Source organism: Calidris pugnax, unplaced genomic scaffold (assembly GCF_001431845.1).
Source record: "Calidris pugnax isolate Ruff unplaced genomic scaffold, ASM143184v1 scaffold197, whole genome shotgun sequence".
NCBI classification, from domain to species: Eukaryota; Metazoa; Chordata; class Aves; order Charadriiformes; family Scolopacidae; genus Calidris; species Calidris pugnax.
The window spans coordinates 1589970-1617345 of record NW_015090936.1 but is presented as its reverse complement, the minus strand read 5'-3'; the positions used below and the strand labels follow the sequence as shown (position 1 = coordinate 1617345).

General features: G+C 37.3%; 1 protein-coding gene across 2 annotated transcripts; it reads left to right on the top strand.

Moving 5' to 3' along the window:
- The first annotated feature begins 502 nt into the window (after nt 1-502).
- On the top strand, nt 503-25324 carry TRPC1 (transient receptor potential cation channel, subfamily C, member 1). 2 transcript variants are annotated; one of them, XM_014951748.1, is made up of 13 exons: nt 503-798; nt 3267-3421; nt 4679-4780; nt 5631-5833; nt 6779-6910; nt 8167-8362; nt 10023-10359; nt 13136-13275; nt 17717-17860; nt 21239-21414; nt 21579-21780; nt 22337-22531; nt 23371-25324. In XM_014951748.1, the coding sequence occupies exons 1-13, from the start codon at nt 663-665 to the stop codon at nt 23596-23598; spliced, it is 2346 nt and encodes a 781-aa protein (XP_014807234.1). In that variant the 5' UTR covers nt 503-662; the 3' UTR covers nt 23599-25324. The 2 variants fall into 2 exon arrangements, with proteins under 2 accessions (XP_014807234.1, XP_014807235.1); XM_014951749.1 differs by lacking the exon at nt 4679-4780.
- Nucleotides 25325-27376: the final 2052 nt, after the last annotated feature.

Genomic DNA, 27376 nt, shown 5'->3' with positions numbered 1-27376 from the left:
ATGTAACAAGGACAAAATGGCATGTAATTTTAACATGAAAAGGGAAAACAAGTAGATATTTCTAAAGTATGCAGGGAAGAGGAAAGTGAACAGTTTAACAGCTCTTTGGAAATCACTGCTGAGTGGGGCCGCCTGTGCTGGGGTCAGCCCGGCGCTGGGGTCAGCCGGGCCGGTTCCTGGAGCAGTTGGGACAAAAACAGACTTAAGGGGAAAAGGCAGAGGCGGGGACGACCCGTTGGGCGCTGGGCCGCGCCGCGGTCTGTGCGGGGAGCGGGACCCCCGCAACCCCCTCACCGCTGCCCACGGGCGCGGGCTCCGTGACCGGTCGACCCCGCCGGGGGAAGGGGAACCGTGGAGCCGCGGGAGGAGGCGATGACGGGGCGGCGGCTGTGCCTCCTCGGCCGGTGGGTTGGTGGGTCGCCACAGAGCCCAGCGGCGCTCCTCCCCGCTGCCCCTCCCCGGGGGGGACGCCGCCATTGGAGCCTGCGCAGTGCGGCGGGGAGCGGTCGCCCTCCGCCCTGCCCTGCCCTGCCCGCCCGTGGGGCTGACAGTGCCGGGGGTGGCCGCCCCGCTCCCTCCGGGGTGGCAGCGGGCACCGGGGGTCGGGCCGCACCGAGCTACCGGCCCGCCCGCGCTCTGATGGGCCTGGCGGAGCCGGCGCCATGGCCGCCTTGTACCAGAGCGCGGACCCGTCCGCCTCGGCCTCGCCGAACAAGCTGCTGGCGCTGAAGGACGTGCGGCAGGTGAAGGAGGAGACCACCCTGGACGAGAAGCTCTTCCTGCTGGCCTGCGACAAAGGTACCGGCCCCGCCGCCCGGCCCGGCCCGGCCCCGCCTGCCGCGCCCTCGGGGAGCGGAGGCCTCGGCCGCTCGCTCTGAGGCCCCGAGCCCCCGCCTTCGCCCGGCGGCTTGCGTTGGGGACGGGGGCGAATCTTGCGGGTACCCGCGCCTCGCACCCGGGGGGCTCGGCGGCAGCTGGGGGCTCGGCGGCGGGCTGAGGAGGCGCCCCGCGGGGAGGCCCCCGGCCCCTCCGCCTGCCCTGTCCCCGGTCCTCGCGGGCGCCGGGAAGGGAGGCCTCGGGCCAGCTCCTTCTGGGCTTGTGTGGGTGGTCGTTTTGTGTCAGAGGAGTTCCTGTGGTATTCGCTGTTACAAGAGTCTGTGAGTATAGAGTTGCAAAATGGGGGGCTTACCTGGACATCCCCAAAACGAGTGAGACTAGTTTCCTTGATTTGTACCCGTTGTGGTGGGTCAGAAGGGATTTTCATTTTTTTAAATAAGCTATTTACTTTAAGAGTTTACTTTGTTGTCCTTAAGTAGAGAAACAGTCTTAAACCAAGCACATCCAAAACATTGGACTCCCAGGTAGGCTTTTCATCAGGTGTGGAGCGGTGGTGTCTGCTCTGGGGCATGAGCAGGGCTGGAGAAGCCGGTGTGTTTAGGGGCCCTGTGCGTGGGCTGGTTGGCAGCGGTGGGGTCTGTCCACCCTGATGGGTCAGGGTGAGGGGGCTTCTCCTGCTGCTCCGGGCTGGGGGACACCTTGCTTCAGATAGCCAGGCGGCCAGCTCAAGAAAAGAGCCTTAAGAAAAGACCAAGCCAGCTTTTTCCTTAGGTATAAACAGAGGCTCAGGGAGCTATAGGAGGCGCAATGAAAAATGTGAAGAAAAAAAAATAATTGTGTATATAACAACTGGTTTAGTACTCTTGAAGACTCTGTATGTGTTCTACGGTATGTAGAAATAGTCTACGTATCCATCTGTAAGTATTCTGCCCTAAGGTCTGTCTTTGTTGTGGTCTTCTATGTTGCAAAATAATTTGTTACCCTAGAAACAAAAATAATTCAAAGCTTTTATCATTGGCAAGAAGATAAACAGAAAAATACTGAGCAGGGCAGCCTGGTGTGTCTGTACTTCAGTCAAATAGGAAAAGGCAGCTTATGTACTTCTTACTGTAGTTTGCTTGCTCATCAGACTTGCAATCTTGAATTTTGTAACATTGCAGCATCATACCACACCTGCTTGGGTGATACATAGCTAAAATTGGAGTGATGCAGAGAAGGCTGACACGGCTTCTGCTCAAGGAAGATGCAAACCCATTTGTAGCACTGTAGAGAGGGCTTCTCCAAGCCCATGACTTTTTTTGAACCAAGAAGCCTTTTCTGATGTAGTTGAACTTAATGTTTCCTGTGTCTCCCAGGTTATGTGTGAGCTATTGCCCCGGTTTTGAAAAGTACCCATGCTTTTGTGTGTGTTTGTTTTTAGGCGTGGAACTGAAGGGGTGGATTAAAGTCTTGGTCTTGGTGCTTTCCTGAGAGATTCCTCCCAAAATATCTTTAGTTTCCTCCCTGATGAGAGAATTCTTATCTGCCTTGCTGTTTTGGCTGGATTGGCCAATCAGAATGGCAGATGGTCCCTCCCTCCCCCCTCTTCAAAGAGAGGAGGAAGGCATAAAGAGATTTATGAGTTTAAAGAACTAAACTACTTTGCTGAAAATATTAATAAATAATGAAATAAATAATAATAAGAAAAAGAATTTTTAAAAAGGGGAAAGAAAAGGTATACAGTATATACAAAACTGTATCAAGCTCCCAGGATGACGATCGTGTCACCAGCAGGCACAGGGAAAAGTCCCAGGCTGGACTCGGCAATGGACAGGAGCTGGATTCCGCATCCGGAGTCAGGAATGCTCAGATCAGGATCAAAGGCAGACGAACAGACAGGGTCCTCCTCAGGTGTTGGCCATTGAAGAAAGAGACTTGACTGCGATCCCTCAGCTTTTATACTGAGCGTGATGCAGGTGGGGTGGAATACCCTTGTTGGTCAGGTTTGGGTCACCTGCCCTGTGCTCTCCTCCCCGGAGGTGGGACCCCTCTACGCTTTTCTGCTTCTGACCCTCCAACAGGGCAAATAACGAAGTTAGCTGGCCATGGTTGTTGCAGCAATAAGTATAAGCAGGAGCCTTTCTACGTACCGTTCCTTGGTATAATCAGGTCTTATCGCTCTGAGAGTGAACAGTTTCTGAACAACACGCTGTTAATTTCAGAGTTTAGTTAGAAGCAATCCAGCTAAAAAGTAAAATTACTGATCAGAAAATTGGTTGTGTTTTACCTCAAACCAGGACATACTCGACTTCTTGATTGTCTGGAATACTCGATGTCTGTTGTCAGCTATGGAATGTTGTCTTGTTTGATGGTAGCTGGGGCTTAAAATGTTTGCATGCTCTTGGTGCTTTATAATAATACTAAGTGACATTCATACATTACTTGTGCAGGTGACTATTACATGGTTAAGAAACTGTTAGAGGAAAACAGCTCGGGTGAAATGAACATAAATTGTGTGGATGTGCTTGGACGAAATGCTGTTACTATAACCATTGAAAATGAAAACTTGGACATACTACAACTTCTTTTGGATTATGGCTGCCAGGTATGCAACACATAAGTTACTGAAAATTTTCAGTGTAGTCATAGATTTTTCTATTCTACTTTTATATAAATCTTCTCTATTAATCTGTCAGAATTTGGAGGGAAATAGAATGTTTGTTTATAGGCAGTTTGGGTTTTTTTTTCCCTTTAGTAATTGTGAAAGCAATTTCTTCTCACTAATTTACTTTTCTAGTGGGATTTTATTGGCACGGCAAATGTATAGTAACATTTTCAATGATATTAACAAGTCTGAATTTTATTTTAAATGTTATTCCTGTTGCATAGATAATGTATACATTATCTTCAAGCAAAAAAAACAGTATATGGTCAGAGTGCATTGTATATAAAGTGTAGAATGCAGATATCTCTTTGGCTGTGGAGTATAATAATTTTTAAAATGATAGCACAGTTAGAAAAATGCACATTATATTAGAGGATTTTAAGTTTAGGCAAACAAGGTTTTGCAGCACTTTCTTGTTAAACTTGATCTGTGCTTGATGGCAGAGGCAGTTTCATACCAACAATAATTCCTTAACTACATGCAGTGTCTGTGCTTCTGGGAGAGTTGTAGCTGTGATGGCTTAGGTATATCAGACAGGGAAAACTTATGGCCTTTGTGAGGTTGTTTGATATTGGACAGGAGAAAACCAAGCAGCTTTCGCATCCCTGAATCTCCTTTTTAGTGGCCATAATAAAAGTTGTGTCTTTTTCTTTTATTTTTTAAAGTAAAAATTTGAATTTTCTCAAGTGAATTAAAAGAATCAACTGTGGGGAAAACGAAAAGCTGCTTAGCTCAACTTAAAAGAAGTTTCAGAAGTAGTTACCAGTTCAGGGAAAAAAAGCTTATGTTCCATGCTTTACCACAGAACTATGAATGCGGGGCTGAAGTATCTCATGTACCCAAGTTGTGTTACAAAGACATTTGCTTTTAGCATTTTTAATAATCTGGTAAACTGTCCCTTAGAACTTGATTTTTGCAAGTATCCTGCATCATCTTTGCTTGAAAGTGATTTCTGTGATTATTTCTTCTGCTGTTTGTGCAACAAATCAAATTGTCAGTAATGCTGTGCTAACTCCTGCAATGACAACCTGAATTTCTATTCTGATCATATGCGTGGTGATAATATAGAACATTGGTTCAGAACTTCAAAAATAAATTAAAAGGAAAAAACAATAAAAATGCAGTTTGGCTTCAGGTTACCCTTTATGCTGTTAAAGTTGCTGCTGCTTTCACATATGACTTCTTTTCTTTCCTTAGTCATCAGATGCACTTTTGGTGGCTATTGACTCGGAGGTGGTGGGAGCTGTTGACATTCTACTTAATCACCGACCAAAAAGATCCTCCAGACCAACCATTGTAGTTGAGTGTTGTTATTCCTTGACTTTTGGTTGGAAAGTGGGGGGATGTGCTATTGCATTCTGGATAACTGTGATATTTAAAACAATGTTCTTAAATGAAATTCTACATCTCTAAGGTGATAAAGTGTGGACATTATGGATTATTTTCATAGCCTGTTTTGTCTTAAAGGATAGAATATGTTATTTTGCTTTACTGCCTAAGGAATCCAGAGGCTTTATACATACCAAAAGCTAACAGATGCCCAACTAGTCCAGAAGAGAAACAAAATAGAGTGGTTATAAATCTTTTCTTGTAGATTGTTTGCAAGGTAATTAGCAGCCTTGACCTATAACAGGTATATTCATGTATTGAAGCTTCACAGACTTTTTGAGCAAATCTATAAACCTTGAAATTAATCAGTTGAAACTTACCTTGGCAATACTCAAGTATCAAAGACCTTTTAAAAGTTCACAAGTAGAGGTGGACAGAGGGAAGAAGTAAGATGTTGTGTAACAGAGTATGGTACAGTCACAATTTTCTGCACTTAGCACTCATAATATTTTCTTTCTCAAACTAGGGCAAAATACACTTTTTAATATCATGCATGTATATTGAAGAAAGGTGGTCATTGAATGTCAGATTTTCTGTGTAAATAAACAAGGAACATTTTTGTGTCTGTTTTTCTTTTTCCAGTATTTGTCTGAGGTTTTTGAATATTGTTGTAATTGTTTCTTTATTTTCATGTTATGAAATGTAGGAAAATATTTTGAAGGACAGATTTATTGTTGAACAGTCAAAAAAAACCTCTTCCATTTTACACTGCAGTAGAACTGTTTGTAATAAATTTAGTACTTCCTATATTTTATTCCAGAAACTAATGGAACGCATTCAGAACCCAGAGTACTCAACAACCATGGATGTGGCACCTGTCATTTTAGCTGCTCATCGTAACAACTATGAAATTCTCACCATGCTGTTAAAGCAAGACATATCATTACCCAAGCCTCATGCTGTTGGCTGTGAATGCACACTGTGTACTGCAAAAAACAAAAAAGATAGTCTACGACATTCCAGGTAGTAAAAAAAAAAATATCTTGTTTTAGTTCTCTGGCATTGCTTGGGTCAGATTCGGTATATTTCCTTTCTCTTTTTTAGGTGAGGTTTGTGGGTAGATTCCTTTAATGTATTATAGACTTTAATTGTGAGAGATTGTGGTTTTCAGGGACGGGTTGTGCTTGAAAAGGCCTTTTTCATTTTGGTTTTATATTCTTAGACACTGTGCATATTAAGTTAAGTGCCTTTCCTTTCTACTAGTTGTGTCTAAAACATTGTATCTATCTCTGGCTTGGGAGCATAGGTACTATGCAAATAAAATTTTTGTTAAATCAGTTAATACTTGGAGGTTTTTGAGCCAGAATGAGGTGGATAATTCTGTATCCTGTTTCCAAAAGTTTTTTTGTAACATGGATTGATTAATGCAAACTAAATGCATTTTTTTTTTCTTTTCTTTTTTCCTTCAGTATTTTTGAAAGTAGAAAGCTTTTTAATAAAAGTTTTTTGTTTTTTTTTTTTGTATTGCACATTAAAGCTCACTACTGTTTTTTATTTAGTTTGTTAAAATAGAAGATTGCCTTAAATGCATTACTTGCCTCTCGTATTTCCACTTGAAGAACCACAAGAGCTACTGTATAACACTTAAAATGTCAAAACTTTACCAATAATGTTACCTTAACTGATGGCCTTCTGCAGATGTAGTTGAAGTATAGTTGAAATAGCGAGGTAAAGAAGAGGAAACCATCTTGGCCAATTTTTGATACTTAGAATAGTAGTGATTCTAAGTATATGAAGGACAATATTTTCCATGACGTATCACGTTTAATGCTCTTAGTGTCTGATTTTAAGAAACTCAGTTGTTTTGTCTTTCAGCTGTCTGTTTATGCAAACTTTTGTATAGGTTTTGATTTGAAACTGCTCATCAAATGAAACATCTTCATTTTGCTTGCTATTCTTTTGTCGCAGGTTTCGTCTTGACATTTATCGTTGTTTGGCCAGCCCTGCTTTAATCATGCTGACAGAGGAGGATCCCATCCTGCGAGCCTTTGAACTTAGTGCAGACTTGAAAGAACTAAGCCTTGTTGAGGTTGAATTCAGGTAGGAATTGAAAACACAAGCCAACTTTAATACTTCTATGAATTTTCATGTATAGAAATGTGTATGCATTGGAAAAGGCTTATTCTTTTTTTAATTGGAGTGTTTAAAATGATAATTAGACATAATAGCAAGTTATATAATATAATTTATGCTTCATTAGCAGTCATTTTGACAGTTTAATTACTTCAGATCCTTTAGGTGTAGACAGTTCAACGTGTATGGTTGCACCAACAAATTTCAGCTCTATTCTGGGAAAACAATTAGAAATTATGCTAAATGCTGACTTATTTCAAGATCACACATCTATTATTCGTATCAGTATCTCATCAGTACACTGCACTTCTTTTTGCCTACATCAGGGTGGAAGTGTGCAGCACCTTGTTTATACTGAGCTGACTTGTGTTGGGAGTTGTTTTGGGTATTTTTTCTTAATTTTGTTCCTTATAAGACTCTGAACAGCATGTGTGTGTATATATATCTATCTATAATATGCATATGTGTGTGTGTAGAAGAATTTGTGCTGAAAATGCCCTAATGAACAAATATTCAGTATAATTTTATGTATAAACTATGTGGGTTTCTGTGTTTTGAAACTTAGGAGCACAAAAGCATGTAATTTTTTATGAGAACATGAAAACAAATGTTTGCATGGGGTAAAATTCTACTTAAACAACATGAGAGTTTTCTGGTCTTATAGCTGATTGTCGTTCTTAATAAAAATGTTGCATTTTTGTGATACAGCTTGGCACTAAAATGGACTGTGTGCCAGGTGAGACAAGCAAATAGTGTAATTTCTTTTCTTATGTTTGTTATATTAATAAATGGTATTCAGTTAATAGACTTTAATTTTCAGATTATGAGAATAAAGCAAACCCCCAACCAACTGCATTTCCAAGTAGAAAGTCCAAATAATGAATTACCAGTGTCATACGTTGTAACTACTACACTTCTTCATTTCTTGGAAATAATTCTAAGCTTTAACTCTTTATATGGAAGTTATAAGATAGGAGTTTGTATACTGTCGATTTTTCTTTACGTAGTGGAGTTGCAAACTAAACTGAAGTCTTGTCATGTTACATGGCAACACCTACTCAGTTGTCTGCAGAATGCTTGGATCTTGACATATGACTGTTGGTTTGTTTTTTCTTTAATTTATTGTAGCATAACGTACAATCTCAACCAAAAATGGATACTCAGTGGTTTAATGGAAGATATGTGAGCAGTGTAATAGAATGTACTGTTTCTGTGTCTTTCAGAAACGATTATGAGGAGCTGGCTCAACAGTGCAAAACCTTTGCTAAAGATTTGCTGGCTCAAGCACGGAATTCACGGGAGCTGGAAGTTATTCTGAACCACACATCTAGTGATGAACATGTAGACAAGCGGGGATTGTTAGAAGAGAGGATGAACTTAAGTCGCTTAAAACTTGCAATCAAGTATAATCAAAAAGAGGTTTGTCTTTGCAGTAATTTGATAGGCTTTCCATATCATATTTCTAGTAATTAATTCAATTTGTTGTTTCTGCCTTTGGACATAGAAATGGAAATAAATTTACAAGAGTTATAAAAGAGATGGTAATACACAGAGCATCTGCATGTGAGACAGGGAAATGATATTGCAAGATCCTGAGTGTTTCTTCAGTATTTACTGTGGAGAAGAATGTACTATTTTCTGTATTGGAGTACAGACTACTGCTCTTTTATGAACAGTTCTGGTAGTGGTAATTATTTTTTCAGATCCTCATTAAATCCTTGCCTAGGGAAGTGTGGATGCTTAGGTGCCATACATGATTTATCATCTCACTTGCAATTAACTGTTCAGCTTTGGCTCTGAACATTTGTACCATTCAGAATTACGTTCAACCTTTACTGGTATAACCGAACAGCATCTCGGTTCCAGAACAGTAGCACGTTTTTATGCCGTCAGTATGGAACTTATTTCATGCAGTCAGTCATTGTTGTCTTTGTCTGTTGACAAATTAAAACTCTAGTTTTGCTCTACAAGAAGGCAGATGGGCATTTGTGGAATTCTGGGGCAAGAACTGGGGTCAGAGAGAAAGTTTCCTCTCTGTGCAAAATCCATTTTCAGTGGGCGTTTGCATAAGGCATTATAATTCTGTCTGTTCTACGTATCTAGGACTAAACTGTGAAACTGTTAAAATACATAGTGTTTGAAAGTCATAAGCCATAGCTATGGAATGTCCTAGAACCAGCATTACACATTTCTGGTATGCATTAAATAAGCATACTGAAGTATTTCAGATGTTCTTCTGGTTGTGAGCATAGCTTTTTTTTACCGCAGTGGTTGGAGAATAACAGCATTTTTTGTGTGGCATGAGGAAAGTATCTTTGCAAAATATGTTTTATTCCTGGCAAGTTAACTGTAGACACAGTTTTTTGTGATGTTTTCTGAAATGTGATGATAATATCAAGGTTCTTTTTGTTGATATTTTTTAAATAACAAACCATCTTGTAGTGAAATATCTTCATTTGTAACTCCATGCAAAAAAGCACCTGAAATTTGATTCTACCTTTGCATAATCTACGTAACCTTCAGATAAAAATTATCTTCTTTTGAGCGACTTCTTCAACATAGCTTACTCTGATTTAAAATTAACCCTTCTGTATAGAGCCATAATGATTTTAAGAACTGGTATGTATAAAACTGCTTGGTCACTTCAGTCCTCATCTTACAAGGTGTTGTGTTTTACAGTGTGGATAGTATTTTACAATAAGAGTATTCCTATTCTTCATATAAGATCACTGTATTTTATAACAGGCAGTGAAGCTGAGGTATAATGTTATTTATATGCCAGATTTCTAAATAATTGGAAGGCAAAATTAATTCTTAACCTGAAAACCATTACAAGTCTAGTATGTGTAATTCATGTTTAGTTGCTGGCTTTAGAAGAAAATTAAAATAATCATAATGGGTCCATAGCACTTTAGTTTTCTTATATTTCATTTCAGCTTAATATTCTTGTATTTTCCTGCTCATTGGTGACTATACATAGCTTGAAAGTGAATTTTAATGGTGTAAATTAGTAATCTGTATTAAGAAACCTGCGACTGATCTCTTGTTTGTTTCTTTCTTTTTTTTTCTTTCCCCCCAGTTTGTTGCTCAGTCTAACTGCCAGCAGTTTCTAAACACTGTGTGGTTTGGACAGATGGCAGGCTATCGACGCAAGCACACATGCAAGAAAATTTTGACCGTTTTGATGGTTGGCATTTTCTGGCCAGTTCTGTCCCTGTGTTACCTGTTAGCCCCTAAATCTCGAGTAGGTCGAATAATTCACACTCCTTTTATGAAGTTTATTATTCATGGAGCTTCATATTTCACATTCTTGTTACTACTAAATTTGTACTCCCTTGTCTACAATGAGAATAAGAAGAATACAATGGGACCAGCTCTTGAGAGAATAGACTATCTTCTGATAATATGGCTAATTGGTAAGTATGATTTAAGTAGATGGGATGAAAATTGCTGATGTTGATAGAACAATAATGATTTGTACTACCTTCTTATGAAGTTAGCATGTTACTCATTGCTTGACCAAAGTTTACTCTTTGGAGGATAGTGTTACAGGAAAAAAAACCACAAAGCAAACGCATTGTGAGGAAAGGGTGTGAAATGTTAGAACAATCTCTAGTTAGCAAAAAAGTGAAGTATCAGAAACAGGATGTTGTAGGATCTAACAGAAGATCAACAGTAAGTTACAACTCATAACCAATTCTGTAATGTTTGATTTGAAGAGTAATTAATACTACAATTTGAACTTGTTGCAAAGTTGGCATACTATTTAAAGAAAAAAGTATTTTACATATGTATACATATGTATGCATGCTCCATCTTAGTCTAATAAATTGAAGGTGTACATTTACCTCCTCCTTGTTTCAAAACATGGAAACAAGTTTTCTTTTCCCATGTTATAACTTTCCAGTTTTGTATGCCATTATCACGGATTATCATAACTGTACCTGAAAGGACCCGTGTTAATTCTGGCTGATGCAGTAGAGGGAGCACAGGTACAATTTTTGTTGAGTGCTCATGAACTTTTGTTTTGGTTGGAAATTCATAAAACCTTTTAACATGTTTTTGGTTGGTTGGTATGTGTTTGTTTTTACATTAAATTTTGGTAGATGAATTAATGGAAACTTTTTCCTTCATGTAAGGCAATTAGATACTTATCATTTGGCTGATTGGACTTTTAAAAAGCAGTGATATAGTTTAAAATAGCACAGTTTTTATCTAAGTGGTTGTGGGTAGTTTATTTGTTGTTTTAGGGTGTTTTCTTTTTTGTAATGGTGATTCCTTTCATTGTTAAGCTATATTAAAACTCTTGAGTAGTTCATGCAGATTTTGCAAATATCCAGTACCCCACATACAAACACATGCAGGTCTTAAACTTGAAAGCTTCAAGTATAGAATACGAGTTGGTGTTAAAGACTCCTTTGTTATGAGAGTCTGAGTATCTGATTTTAGAAATTCTTTTCTTCTGTCAAATCTAATGTAGGTAGACAGGTGTCATTAGGTCATCTTGGAAGTTTTAATGAAATACCGTAGAAACACTTTCTTTTCTTCATGTAGTATTTTAACATGTGGGTTTCAGATAGGATTGAAAAATGATCTATAAGTAACATAAGTTATTAAAAGCAGGTTATTTTTCACATTATCGAATCTTAGGTTTTTTTAAACAGTAATTGCCTTTCTAGCTTAAATGCCTTTTTTTGTAATTGCATATTGTGCTGTTTCCTCACAAATATTCAGTAAATTGAAAAGAAAGTATTTAGAAAATATGACAAAATTAACTGGAATAAAGAGGACCAAGTAACAAGGATTTCCGTATTTCATTGTCTTCCATAGTCCCATTAAAATACTTTCTAAAAATCAATGTCAAAATGCCCACAGCAGAATTTCTGACACTTAAAGTTAGCAGCTAGTTTTGTGTTTCACTAGATTAACTTCCAAAATAATGAATACAGTAAGTCTCTTTTCCAAGATATTGATCCTAAATCATACAAGTGTCTTCCCCAGCAAAGTAAAGCAGCAGAACTCAAATTCTTGTGTGTAAATAGCATCAATTATAGCATCTTCCAATTCTCCAACTACTTTTACCAATTCTGTAATTTGTATGCCTTCCAACATTGCTGTAAAGCTGACTGAACAAATAGAGTCACACATAAGCATCTTATGTTTTTTTTTTCCCCCCATTCACTGGATCTTGCTCTTACTGGGACAAAGTATTAGAGAAGCCGCAAAGTTCTAAAAGCTGAAGCAAGTCAAACAGTTTAGCTACCATTTATACACATGCAGCTTTTCTGGTCCTAAATATAGTAGCGTACATCTCAAGTATTTAAAAAAAAAAAATCAATAACTGATTATTCATGGAATTCAAAGGTGCCATTATATTTCATTTAACAGTTATATAAAGATGTCAAATCTGTAAGAGACATTCAGTTAATAAAATTCTTAGCAACTGTATTATTCTGTACTGCCAGACATGGTTAACAATGGGGAAATTAATTTTGTTACAAAGATCCTGAATGTTAAAATGTTTGTTGCTCTAAGTTAAAGTTCTGCTTTTTGCAATCTTATGTCTCTTTTTTCTCTGCTAATGTTATTTAGTATCATCTAGGGTAGGAAAAGTTTCTACTTTTTTGGATCTTTTCAGTAACAGTTACTGAGTTGATTATTCTTTAAAAAAATTTTATAATACCTACACACTTCCAAAAAGTAATTGATACTTTATATATCGATATAATACTTTCTATAGTGCTTTTGGAAAAAGGTGAATACTTTTCATTAAGAAAAAGCATTTATATTCTAACCTTCCACCTTTTTTTAAATTTGACCTTTTCCTGTCCAATTTTTCTGCTGTTCATTTCTTCTCATGCCCTTTTTTATTGGAGAATGTGTTTCTTAGTTGGAAAGTAAGCTTGGAAAGGTTAAACCACTTGTTGCTTAATTTATGACTTTTATTGATTTGAAAATTGTTACTTTTAATGATTAATGCTTGTAATCCAGGGCAATGTTTTTAGTAAATTTACTTCATTACTCCACTTCTTTTTCTTTGCTAAAATAGCATTTGTAGTAAATTTACTTCATTACTCCACTTCTTTGCTAAAATAGCATTTACAAAAGCCAGTCATAAGTGCTTTAGTTGTAGAAGAATATCTGTTCAGTGCAATGGCTTGACTTCCCTGGCTTTTTTTTTTGTCCTTGCAGGAATGGTGTGGTCAGATGTTAAAAGACTCTGGTATGATGGTTTAGAAGACTTCTTAGAAGAATCCCGTAATCAACTTAGTTTTGTCATGAATTCCCTGTATTTGGCAACTTTTGCTCTCAAAGTAGTTGCCCATAACAAGGTGAGTACCCATCTTCATAGATCTCCTCTGGGATTGACTGGGCAAATACAGTTTTAGTACATTGCTGCAAAATATGTGAAGATATGTAACATGTGGTATGTTGATAGTAGTATGTTGTAGTTAAGTGTAGAACATTAGTAATAGCCTACTATGTGGATACAGTTTAGGCTTCCAAGTTAAGTGTTCTATGTGGTAGAGGCTGTGTAGTGGTCAAGATTTCTGGCCTTGTTGCACCTTGGGCTTGAAAAGAAGTTGATGAGGCAAATGGGAGTTAGAAAGTGCATCAAGACATGCCCAGGTAGGCAGGGACCCCAAACAGAGCTACTGTCTTCTCTGTAAGAACTGGCTGATCTTCCAGATGGCTTGATTTTCCCCGTTACAGCTCATTTTGTTTTGCATTTGAGTTTGCCGGATTCCATGGATCAGTACTATGCAGAAAGGCTACTAGTAAGCTCTGTGTTTGGGTTGCCCAAAGCTTTTTTATTACAGAAAGTTTTATTTAGCTTTTGATTACATATGCTGAAATATCAGAGGTGCTTGTGGGGATTTTTTAAATTGTTTTTGGTTTGGTGGGGTTGGTTTGGTGGGGTTTTTTTGTAGTGAGGAAAAAAGCCCCGAGACCATAGAGGAGCCCTGTCTTTTCTCTGTGAAAAGCCATCTGGTTTTGATTGAAGATACAAGTTTTGAAAATCATCATTCCTATTCTGTTGCATGTGTTGTTAGCTGTACAGCATATGGCAAGCTGCCAGACCAATTGAATATGAATATTTTAGTAAAATTCAAGCCAGTGCAGTAGCACCATTATTTTGTATTGCAAACTGTGAGTTGACAGCTGTCTGGCAGTTGGGGGGGGAAATGAGCTCTCACAAATATTCAGTAAATTGAAAAGAAAGTATTTAGAAAATATGACAAAATTAACTGGAATAAAGAGGACCAAGTAACAAGGATTTCCGTATTTCATTGTCTTCCATAGTCCCATTAAAATACTTTCTAAAAATCAATGTCAAAATGCCCACAGCAGAATTTCTGACACTTAAAGTTAGCAGCTAGTTTTGTGTTTCACTAGATTAACTTCCAAAATAATGAATACAGTAAGTCTCTTTTCCAAGATATTGATCCTAAATCATACAAGTGTCTTCCCCAGCAAAGTAAAGCAGCAGAACTCAAATTCTTGTGTGTAAATAGCATCAATTATAGCATCTTCCAATTCTCCAACTACTTTTACCAATTCTGTAATTTGTATGCCTTCCAACATTGCTGTAAAGCTGACTGAACAAATAGAGTCACACATAAGCATCTTATGTTTTTTTTTTCCCCCCATTCACTGGATCTTGCTCTTACTGGGACAAAGTATTAGAGAAGCCGCAAAGTTCTAAAAGCTGAAGCAAGTCAAACAGTTTAGCTACCATTTATACACATGCAGCTTTTCTGGTCCTAAATATAGGAGCATACATCTGAAGTAGTTAAAAAAAAAAATTCAATAACTGATTATTCATGGAATTCAAAGGTGCCATTATATTTCATTTAACAGTTATATAAAGATGTCAAATCTGTAAGAGACATTCAGTTAATAAAAGTCTTAGCAACTGTATTATTCTGTACTGCCAGACATGGTTAACAATGGGGAAATTAATTTTGTTACAAAGATCCTGAATGTTAAAATGTTTGTTGCTCTAAGTTAAAGTTCTGCTTTTTGCAATCTTATGTCTCTTTTTTCTCTGCTAATGTTATTTAGTATCATCTAGGGTAGGAAAAGTTTCTACTTTTTTGGATCTTTTCAGTAACAGTTACTGAGTTGATTATTCTTTAAAAAAATTTTATAATACCTACACACTTCCAAAAAGTAATTGATACTTTATATATCGATATAATGCTTTCTATAGTGCTTTTGGAAAAAGGTGAATACTTTTCATTAAGAAAAAGCATTTATATTCTAACCTTCCACCTTTTTTTAAATTTGACCTTTTCCTGTCCAATTTTTCTGCTGTTCATTTCTTCTCATGCCCTTTTTTATTGGAGAATGTGTTTCTTAGTTGGAAAGTAAGCTTGGAAAGGTTAAACCACTTGTTGCTTAATTTATGACTTTTATTGATTTGAAAATTACTACTTTTAATGATTAATGCTTGTAATCCAGGGCAATGTTTTTAGTAAATTTACTTCATTACTCCACTTCTTTGCTAAAATAGCATTTGCAAAAGCCAGTCATAAGTGCTTTAGTTGTAGAAGAATATCTGTTCAGTGCAATGGCTTGACTTCCCTGGCTTTTTTTTTTGTCCTTGCAGGAATGGTGTGGTCAGATGTTAAAAGACTCTGGTATGATGGTTTAGAAGACTTCTTAGAAGAATCCCGTAATCAACTTAGTTTTGTCATGAATTCCCTGTATTTGGCAACTTTTGCTCTCAAAGTAGTTGCCCATAACAAGGTGAGTACCCATCTTCATAGATCTCCTCTGGGATTGACTGGGCAAATACAGTTTTAGTACATTGCTGCAAAATATGTGAAGATATGTAACATGTGGTATGTTGATAGTAGTATGTTGTAGTTAAGTGTAGAACATTAGTAATAGCCTACTATGTGGATACAGTTTAGGCTTCCAAGTTAAGTGTTCTATGTGGTAGAGGCTGTGTAGTGGTCAAGATTTCTGGCCTTGTTGCACCTTGGGCTTGAAAAGAAGTTGATGAGGCAAATGGGAGTTAGAAAGTGCATCAAGACATGCCCAGGTAGGCAGGGACCCCAAACAGAGCTACTGTCTTCTCTGTAAGAACTGGCTGATCTTCCAGATGGCTTGATTTTCCCCGTTACAGCTCATTTTGTTTTGCATTTGAGTTTGCCGGATTCCATGGATCAGTACTATGCAGAAAGGCTACTAGTAAGCTCTGTGTTTGGGTTGCCCAAAGCTTTTTTATTACAGAAAGTTTTATTTAGCTTTTGATTACATATGCTGAAATATCAGAGGTGCTTGTGGGGATTTTTTAAATTGTTTTTGGTTTGGTGGGGTTGGTTTGGTGGGGTTTTTTTGTAGTGAGGAAAAAAGCCCCGAGACCATAGAGGAGCCCTGTCTTTTCTCTGTGAAAAGCCATCTGGTTTTGATTGAAGATACAAGTTTTGAAAATCATCATTCCTATTCTGTTGCATGTGTTGTTAGCTGTACAGCATATGGCAAGCTGCCAGACCAATTGAATATGAATATTTTAGTAAAATTCAAGCCAGTGCAGTAGCACCATTATTTTGTATTGCAAACTGTGAGTTGACAGCTGTCTGGCAGTTGGGGGGGGAAATGAGCTGGTTCAGTTCTTTTCAAGTTGGTGTTTGGCTCATTTCCCTATCCTTGCATTGATTCAGAAGCTGGTAATCACTTGGAAAGGAAAGCTCCATTTCTTGGAAAAAATAGAGAGAGAATGCCATGTTGGGCTGCCTTCCCAACCATTTGCTTTGAAACCAGCACGTGTTTGTAGTAGGAGTTCCTTTGCTGAGATAAAAGCCCTTGGCGAGTAATTAAAGTTATAACCTTTTTGAAGATGCAGGACTCCTGTCCTATGTAACAGGCACATGACGTCTTTTTTTGCCACTTTTATATGGCAAAATTTATTTTTAGAGTTTATAAATTATTTAGAAAACCAAATAAAAATGCTTGGTTTAGAGCTTAGGTCTATATTATTGGCAGTGAAACTGCAAGAAATAAAGGAAGAATCTCTGTAGCAGAAGGATTTGTACACATGCAATTGCAATGTATAAAAACGTGGTTATCCCTGTTTCTTGCCATCATTGTGCAGCACACTTTCAAGCAAGTTATTTTAAAGCAGCTCTGAGTTCCTTAGTTTTTGAATGTCCATTTTGAGAGAGCAGAAGCTGGTGATCAAAATGCACAATGTTTTCAGCCAAGCCAAAAGTTAGGGATCTGTTGATATTCCTTGAATAGTTGAATCATACCTAGTGGATATACTTTAAGGGTGTGTTTATTCATAAAATCCACAAGGAATCCTAGGTCCTAAGTCTTTCTAAATCGTTCTAAAACTGTTTAAGACCAGCTGTCACCACATTGCAAATGCATGTGTACATTAGTTTGCAGCATTTTAATGTTTCTTTGACTGAGACCTATTACACTAGACAATGCACATGTTTATAAAGTATCGGAGTCCCTGTTTCAACAAACTGCAAAACAGAAGAAGAAACCATAACAGATGTATAAATGGTTTGCTGAGCAAGTGAGTGGCAGAGTTAGATGTTGAATTTCAATAATCTGATTTCTGACTCCCTCCGGAATGGCTTTTAAAATGCCTTTGTCTAAAGAGAGATATCTGAAAGAGGTAAGCCATCTATGAATCGTATGTGTTCATTTTATATTATTGGCTGTTTTGGAGGCAGAAGTAGGGAGCAGTGGATGGGTGCATTTCTGTATTTAAAACGTCAGAGATCTTATTTTTTTCTTTTTACGTTGCAGTTTCACGATTATGCTGAAAGGAAGGACTGGGATGCATTCCATCCTACCCTAGTGGCAGAAGGTCTTTTTGCATTTGCTAATGTTCTTAGTTATCTGCGTCTCTTCTTCATGTACACAACCAGCTCCATTCTGGGACCACTCCAGGTGAATATCGCTACTGCTTGAGAAAATATTAATATTGATCTCAATTTGCTATGAAGAGTCTTATTGAAAAGCGAAAAAGATAAAATTAAAGTAAGAAAGTAAAAAAATAAAAAGTAGAAAGAAGTAACATTTAATTGAAGTTTGTTTTTTAATCTCTTACATAAAACATACTGGTTTAGATGGAAAAAGGGAAGAACAAAGACCTAATATAGTTCATTTTCTTATATTTTTTCCATGGTAACTGTACCTATGCTCTCTTTTTGTTTTCATCTGTGATTAGCTTAACATACAGCATAAGTGTCTGGCAGCTTAAAAACTGTAAGGATCAGGTTATTCCTGTAAAGTTCTATGCAAATGATCACCCTGACTTCTTATCTCTAAAAGATAGATGAATGAGGTGTGTAGCAAGGAAGAGTAATCAAAAGCCTTTCTTTTTACGTCTGTGGTCTCACTGATGTTGCATGTTCAGTTGAATTGTGCAAATTGCTTTGGTTTGAAAAATATACATCTCTCAAGAGCATTGAAATAGCCAACTATTTATAGCCAGTTATAAGAAGGGAGAACAGGTTTCTTCTTAATTGGAATTTGCTGGAGCCTTCCAGTAACTAATGATGACAGTTAAAAACACATTTTACTTATGTAAAACATTTAATTCATTCATCCAGAGATGCTGGGGGGAAGCATTAACAGCCTTGTGTTGTGATGCTGGACCAGTACAGGCCACAACAGCTTCTAAACTTTGTTAGTTGGTTTCTTTTTTTAAGCACAGACCTTCTCATCTTAGTCTTGGTGCTATTTGTCCTTATAAACTTCAGATAAACTGAGTGGATCCAAGGGTGCAATATGACCCTGTACAGAAGGTCAAGTTCCTTTGAGGGCAGGGGAGGGAACCTGGACTATTATGAAGACATCACGTTTAAGATGCAGTTACCTCCCTCAATCATTTTTAGATGAAAAGGAGGAAGAAAGGTTCCTTCTAAAAAATACTGTGAGTAGAAGTCACCTCTTATTCCACTAGCAACATTTTATCCCTTCTGTGGGTTTTCTGTTCAGCTTGAGTCCTCGGCACTGACTGAACTTTTCACTTTGCCAGTGAAAAGCCCTTACAATCTAAAGCACAGGTTATTAAAGGCGTAGCTTATTGAAAAAAGCTTTGCATAGGTATACTCCCAGCTTCTCTAGCCTCACTTCTTTGGAGACTTATCATGACAAATCAGATCGGACAAGTTTCTGCTTTCTTGTACTGATGAATTTTATTTAGTTATTTATTTTCCTCCTGATGGTGACAGGATTTAGTAAATATAGCTGGTTGTCAACATCATCACTGTGTTTGCAAGTGTCTGTTGAGTAAAAAGACACTTGGAATAAATAGGGGTAGTCATCTAGTGATTATACTGATGGAATTTGTCCTAATAGATCAAATCAGTGCTTTGTCCTGGCTTCTTATGAACGGGGCTAGCTTTGAGAGTTTTATGGCAAGAGGATGATCTGAAAAGATCCTGCAAGAAACATTATCAGAAACTAAGCATGAAGGCAGAATAAATATTTGGGAGCAGCATTTTTTTTTATCTCTTTCTCTGCAACTAAAGCTATACTAAAGGACATTCTGAAGTAAATAATTTTGGCTCAGATCACTAGGGCTTGTATCAAGGCTGTAGGATCTACTGAAAACCTCCAGCTTGAAGATTCAGCTCATTTGAATAAGTCGGAGCACTTAATCTTGCTGTGCAAATAATCATATTTTAGAATATTTTTGTTTCATACAGAATAGTCCTTCTTTGAAAAGAAAAAAAATCACTGGTTAAATTGGCCTTTTAAAAATCATTGTAAAAAGTGCTTTAAAAAGAATATTCATAGTTTTGTAACCACTTTAATATTATTGGAAGATGCCTGTTTCTCCTCTCAGGGTTTTGTTTGTTTTGCGTTTTATGCTTTTCTCCCTAGCTGGGACTGTCTTGCACTTTATTATTTTTTTATTTTATACATCTTTAAATGGAAATGTACTTGCATACTTGGAAAAAAATACTTAAGTCTTGATGTTGCAGTAGGCATCAGGCTTGTTATACCAATTGATCGAACACTGACGTCTCTCCACGTTTTAAAGAGATTCACTGTTTAATGTGCATATTTATTTATGTACTAGATCTTTCACAAGTTTTTTATTAGGAGGCTATGTTATGAAATTTTCCAAGTAAATAAAAACAGTCAACAGTCACCCCATTCAGTGGCACACTGAAGCTTATGTTATTACTGTTGGCCAGTACATCTTGTGCAACAGCTCTTACAGTATTTTTCTGAAAGTAGGTCACAAAGTTCAAATGGTGGTAATCAAATACAGCATGGAAACCTAACAGTGTGTAGGGGGAAGGCAGCTACTATGTTCTCTTGGCAATTACAGTAATTAGAGTTATTTTTAAGCATTTGGTTACTTTACTTATTGATTAATAAAACCTATTTTAATACAGATTTCTAAGTTGGCTATGTGTGGTGTTTTTTTATTCTTAACAGAAGATAGAATAATATTCCCCTAGACGATTAGATTTCAAATACTTAGAAATTCCACATACTTAGAAGGGAATAGCATGACTATATGAAGAAAGCGACTGGTATTTGGGCTTTGTTATTACACTCTGTTCCAAACAAAATCGTTCTGGGTGGTTTGCGCTTTTTCTGTGTTCCTGTTTCATCTGTGTCTGTGTTAAAAATTTGTGCTTAAGAGAAAAGCATGTCAGGCCCTTCTCTGTGTTGGAAAAATGCACAAGCATTTATTTTTTTTTAAGATGCTGTATTTGTACTGTTGCAAGTTATAGGGTATTTTAAAGTGAAACTACTGATCTAAATTTAGTGTGTCTATTTAAAATCTTACATAAAACATACAGTGAATTAATTTTGTGTTCTGCAGATGAGCTTTGGTATACCAATTTTTGATTAGTGATGAATTATGATTCCAAATGTTTTGATTAATTCAGTGTCCTTGTTAATTGTTTTCTTAACTTTTTGAGATGGTATTTATGTTCAAATGCATTTAATTTACTGCTTTTATCTATTGACTTGTGAGTTCTTTATTACCATTGGTGTCAGAAATAAAGAATAAGGTGTGCATATCTTGCACACAAGGTGTGCATGCCTATGGGTAATTGAAGGATATGAATTTATCAGGTTATGTTTAAACTACTTAATTTTTCTTTTCAATATCTAGAATTTTTCACTGAAAATGGTACAAGGGTATTTCCTCATTTTAAGGTCTGTTTAGCATCTTAAATTTTTAGTTAAACGTGTAAAATGTAAATATGTTTTTCTTGATGAAAGAGAGGTTGAAGGAGAGAATACAAACAAAAATAATTGTTTTACTAAAAATGGAAATAATCTATTTCACAGATTTCAATGGGGCAGATGTTACAAGATTTTGGCAAATTTCTGGGCATGTTTCTTCTTGTCTTGTTCTCGTTCACAATTGGATTGACACAACTTTATGATAAAGGATTTACTGTAAATGACGAAAAGGACTGTGCGGGGATTTTCTGTGAACAACAGAGCAATGACACATTCCATTCGTGAGTTTGATATTTATGAAATATGAAATAGCTGAGTTGTTCTAGCCCTAATTCCTAGTAATTAAGTAAAACTAGATTTTCATTTAACTTGAATTTACTTTAAGTTAACTAATGCTAAGTGTTTGCTTTTACCTAACCCAGTATTTTTTTTCTTGTTTTTGTAGGTTCATTGGCACATGTTTTGCTCTGTTCTGGTATATATTCTCCCTGGCACACGTAGCAATCTTTGTCACACGTTTTAGCTATGGTGAAGAATTACAGTCTTTTGTGGGTGCTGTTATTGTTGGTACCTACAATGTGGTGGTTGTGATAGTATTAACTAAACTCCTCGTGGCAATGCTTCACAAAAGTTTTCAGCTGATAGCAGTAAGTGGTTTCTGATTAATTACCAATAATTGCTAGCTGTATCTTTGGATTTTATACAAATGTCTTCCTACTATGTGCAGACTAATCTACAGACCTCCATGGATGAGCTCTGTCTCTGAGCTCACAAGGGGCATCTTTCCTTGAAATATGAACTTCTTAATTACTTTGATCAAAATAAAATGGGTACTTTGCATGTTGAATGTGTTCAAGGCTTTGCCCCCTAGGAACTGAAGGCTTTCTTGATACAATAGCTGTTCAAGTCAAGTTGCTATTCTTGATTAGGTGCAGTGCTTGGGCATTTGATACAGGGTTTATATCCTCATATCTAAATTTTGTATTTAGAGTATGGAGTGAATTTAAGAGATATGTTTTGTATTTTAATTATTTCATATTGGTATATTTAAATAAATTTATTAAAATACAATATAATCTATATTTGAAAATACTATCTAATCAAAATTAATAGTCAGTTTTTAAGGTATGAGAAAATAAAAATTACGAAAAAGCCTGCTAATATTTTTGCTTCTGATCTCTGTTAATGTTTCTCATGCTTTAGAATCATGAAGATAAAGAATGGAAGTTTGCTCGTGCCAAGCTCTGGCTTAGCTACTTCGATGACAAATGCACACTACCTCCACCTTTCAACGTTATTCCCTCTCCCAAGACTATCTGTTACCTTTTCAACAGTCTCAGTAAATGGATCTGCTCTCACACGTCAAGTGGCAAAGTGAAACGTCAGAACAGCCTAAAGGTAAGAAGTGATGGGGAAGGCTGTAGGCCCTGAAGCTGTAACGGTGCTGCTTGCTAAAATGAACCAGCAAATTACTGCATGAGGCTGCCTGTGGTGTTGTGAGTGCCACTGAGATAAATAGGAACTATAGAATAATGTGTGTTGCATCCAAATATAAGTAAGCATTATTTATTTCTACTCAAGTAAGATTCTATTAACTTTCACTTCGGGGAATTTCAACTCACTTCCCTCCACCCCCCAATTTCCCCAGAAATAGTCTGGAAAAAAATGCTTTGATTGAAAACTCATAGAAACCTCAAGGAAGTATGTGCTAATCTCAAAAATGGTGAAGTTACTGTATTCTTTGGGGAAGGGAAAGTAGTTGGTTTTAAACATATTACAGAAGTGTCAAAATAATAACTGAAAAGGATCAGTGAAACCTTTCAGTGTTGGGGAGGGATTTTTGTTGTTGTTGTTAAATAAATGTTTCTATTGTACCCTGCAATTTTGCACACTAATTTCACATTTTCTAGCTGACAAAAATAGTATAAAATAAACTAAATTAAAAAACTTTATGGAGTGTGCACCAAGAAACATTCAGGATTATGGAACTCTTAATTGCTCATAGGACAATTACTAAACCAGGTAGATTAAGAATTTTCAGTTTTGCTGGTACAGCAGATTATACTGTATTTTGAATTTTGCTGGCAATTCACATGCATGGTACATTTGTGCACATGGGGATGTATCTGTGCAATAGCTTTGTTATTTTGCTCTTACCTATTCTCTGTATGATTGTATACAGGCTTTAGGGCTCTAAAGTCACTTGTCCATAGTAAGTGTGTAATGTTTGTTTAAAGGAATGGAGGAATCTGAAGCAAAAGAGAGATGAGAATTATCAGAAGGTGATGTGTTGCTTAGTCCACCGTTACCTGACTTCCATGAGACAGAAGATGCAAAGCACGGATCAGGCAACTGTAGAAAACCTAAATGAACTACGGCAAGACTTATCAAAATTCCGAAACGAAATGAGAGACCTGCTTGGCTTTCGAACTTCTAAATATGCGATGTTTTATCCAAGAAACTAAGGCCTAACTTTTAAATGAAAAGTGTCTACTTTTAGGTACCTATAGGTGAAAGTGTTGACCTAATTCTGTTGTCAGACAAAATAGAAAAGAAGATTATTGCACAATATTACATTTGAAAAGGCGTTTGCATGAGTTAGATGCGGAAGTGGTGGAAATAAATGCAAAAACAGATACAGTAATTTTCTTAAGCTCTTAATCTTAGTGTGTATATAAAATTTGTACATAGGGATTTTTTTTAATGTTCCTCAGACTGTGGCTGTCAGGTGTCAGAGCTTCATAACTAGCACAATGTGTTTATTTCTTCTATTTTTGCTGTTTGTTCCTTTTTGATACTTATTTTTCAAGTTGTGGGAGAAGATGGGCTTTTTAAAACAGATATCCAGCCTATGTTTATTTTTAATAGAAAAGTCAGATATAGAATAATAGAAGATTTCCGGCGCAGTTGGAAATTGTGTTTGACTGTAGGTTACAGTGCATGCACAGACTGTACGGCTCCGAAAGGCAGTTGTAGTGCCAAGTTTTGTATGTTAACATGGACTGCATACTCACACTTATAGAGTGCAGAAAATCAAATCATCAAGACTCTTCCCTTTCGTGGGAACACTGCAATTTTGAACTCAAAGTAGATCAACTATTTCTCGAATGTTTATGGTTACATGTAAGACAATCAGTTCCTCCTTGGATTTTTCATCTGTGCCTCAAAAGTACATTTTACCATACGTGTTAAGATTGGGAACAGAATTTTAAAACTAACCCGTGAACTTGTAATGTTTAATATCTTGGGTTTTTTAAATCTGGATGATAAATGATTTGAATTATTAAAAGCTGCCACTTAACAAAAATGAGGTGGAGCACGTGAGTGCTATTGTTTGCAATCCTGAACAACCCTTGTGAAACACTCTACACTTCTTTCTGTGAGGACATACATTGTATCTGGTCATTGGACAAACGTAATTTAGAAGGGCCTGCTTTAGACAGGTTCTATATCTCCTACTTTTAAACTTGTCTTTCTTTTGTCCTCCTTTTAACACAGTTGTCACCATGCTAAACATTTTTTTGTGTGTGTGTCAGGAATACTATGTTTTGTGAAAACAACACGTAATTTGACTTTGCTTACAATGGACAGTAAGGGCTTTGTGGATTTTCTGTGCTAGAGGGTCCTATATGGCTTTATATGGTTATATATAATTCAAGTTGACAAATTGTAATTGAGAAATGTGAGATTCCTGTATTTTTAATTACAAAATAAGTATATTTATGACAGCTAAAGGATTGACTGACAATTTTACAGTTATGATGGTGCTCTTCTAAAACAGTCTTATGTCCAGAAGGCGCAGGTAGCCATAGTGGTCTTTGACTACAGCTGATTTTGGGAGGTTGATAGAGTGGAGGCTTACATGAATGTTTACTCTTTTGAAGGAATTCTTATAAAACTCTTTCTTGTAAAGGTAATATATTTTCTGTACTATAAAATTATGTATATCTGAACTAGGGTTTAATACTCTGCTTCCAGAAGTCTTACAGTACAGAGGTATTCTGATAAGTCTGTTGGCTTTTCTTGTGAATAAGAAACTAACCTCTTGTGTTCAAAGCAAAGAGCATCGCTGAATTTTGTATTTGGACTCAGATCTCATGTTTGAATAAAACACCAACATAAGAACTGTGTGCTGTGTATGTTATGTATATCCAAGAAAGGAAGCAGACAATAAAAGCTCGTTTAAAAATATGGTTGTATTAATATTAGTCATATTTGAAACACATCACATCAGGTATGTACACAGTAAATCATTATATATATTGAAAGTAATTTCTTTGTCATATTAAGATAATAAGTTTAAGGAAGGTAGCTTCTTTCCTTGTGGAACCATCCTGTTAAGTTCATTTAAATGGCTTCTTGCATTGCCATGAAGTGACACCTGAGCTAGTTCCAAACAAGCTGGTTTGATGCTGGATGCAGTGTTAGCTGCTTGGCAGTCGGCTCAAGCTGGTTAGTTCTTCTAGGAAGCTGTGTGTGTTTATTTGGACGAAGCAGGATGCCAGTGTTGCTTTTTCTAATGGCTTTCAGTATGTTAAGCAGAGTCACACAGAGCTAGCTCGGGCGTTGTCATGTGGCACTGTGTTCTACTACAGTGTATGTGTGTCCTTAGGAAGAACTGTCTTATATCAAAGAACTTTTGGGGGTTTTGGATTGAAGCTGGTGGTTGCAGAGTCTTTTTTTGTCCCTGACATATCTATGTGTGAAGTGATAGATACCAGCAAGAGAGCTTTGTTCTCTCTAGTACCTTAGTAGTCGTATGACACTTTTCATCTCTGCCTTGTTTGAAAGCTGATGCTTGGCTACTTGGCTACTCATCAATACAGAGTGCTTGGTGCTATTTGTTTGATCTTGTCACAGCATTTAGATTTTCCTAGTGCACATGTATTAAACATGCTGTTGCTTTATCATTTGGCAATGTAATGCTGGCTGTTCCAGAAGCAGCCTGCAGATGTTAGGGCTCCAAGAGCTCCCTTAGGCACACTCACAGAACAGTGCGCTTAGGTGTCTGTGATACTTGTTTAAACTGGGATGTCAAAAGAAATAAAAGGTTGGAGAAGCTGGAGTTTACTTGGCTTTTGGATTCAGTATGTCTTTGAGACTATTGAAATACGGTGATTTCTTTCCTTTCATGTTAATATTTGTTTTGTCTTAGAGCTAACTTTGCCTCGATGAATGAAAAATAGAGATGGAAATTTTCACGTTACCTCCATTTGCAGCAGAGCAGTCAAAACTATTAATTCTGAAAGTCAGCTTACTTTATGCTCTTGCTAAACTACAGTTTTGATTATTATTTACGTTGAAATGATTTCAGAAAATTGTATTGTGATTAGATCATTTTTATTCTCTTTGGTTGCAGGGTGGATTTTAAATGTTTGCAGTCACTACATCTGCTTTTAAAAACTGGTAATAGTTGTTACCTGTGTTTTGTAACTGATTCTCACTTGGCCACTTTAAGTCCTGGCTCCTGTTCCCTGTTGCAAGGCTACTGCTGCCAGTGCTTTAATTTGCAAAGAAACTGGTCTAAAGGGAATGTTGAGCAGGCAGGAGCTTTGCCTACCTACCATTTGGGAGAGGAAGAGCAGGCTGCCAGACTCTTCTTGCCTCACTGAAAAATGTTGCGTGACAGATCGTTATGTCATCATAAATAAAAATAGATTAATTGTAGTTCAGGACAGTTCTGAGCATGATTTCCACACTGCTTCTCCCCAGGTTGCTGCTGAGAAATGCAGAGAGCACCGTGCGTAAAACCCCCCAATCTGCGTAGGAATCAATATGGAAAATTAAAATGACAATTTAAAAAATATAAAATTGCAACATTACATCTGCTTTGCAAACAATGTTGCTGTCGTTTCCTTAGAGAAATGGTTTGGTTCAGTCAGTAAAGCGACGGCCCAGCAATCTGTGCAGTGTGGTTACAGCACTGAGCTGTGGGATGTGAGCTGCCAGCACAGCCTTTATGTACCTTTGTGCCTCCTGCTGATCCCTTTGTCTCCTGCCTTCCTGCCCCCCGAGTCTGGGGAACAGACGCTGCCGAGCTGCTCTGTGGCAGCACTGCTTGGCTTTGTCTACGAGAATCAATAGCTGAGGAAGAATGGCAATCCATGTTCCCTACTGAAATAAGCAATAAGGACTGTGTATTTCATCACAGTTTCCTGCCCGTGGTTACAGATTATCAAAAGAACTCTGCTGCGGTATTTATATATGAGGAAAACAAGCACTGAAAGGGATCTTTGATTTTGT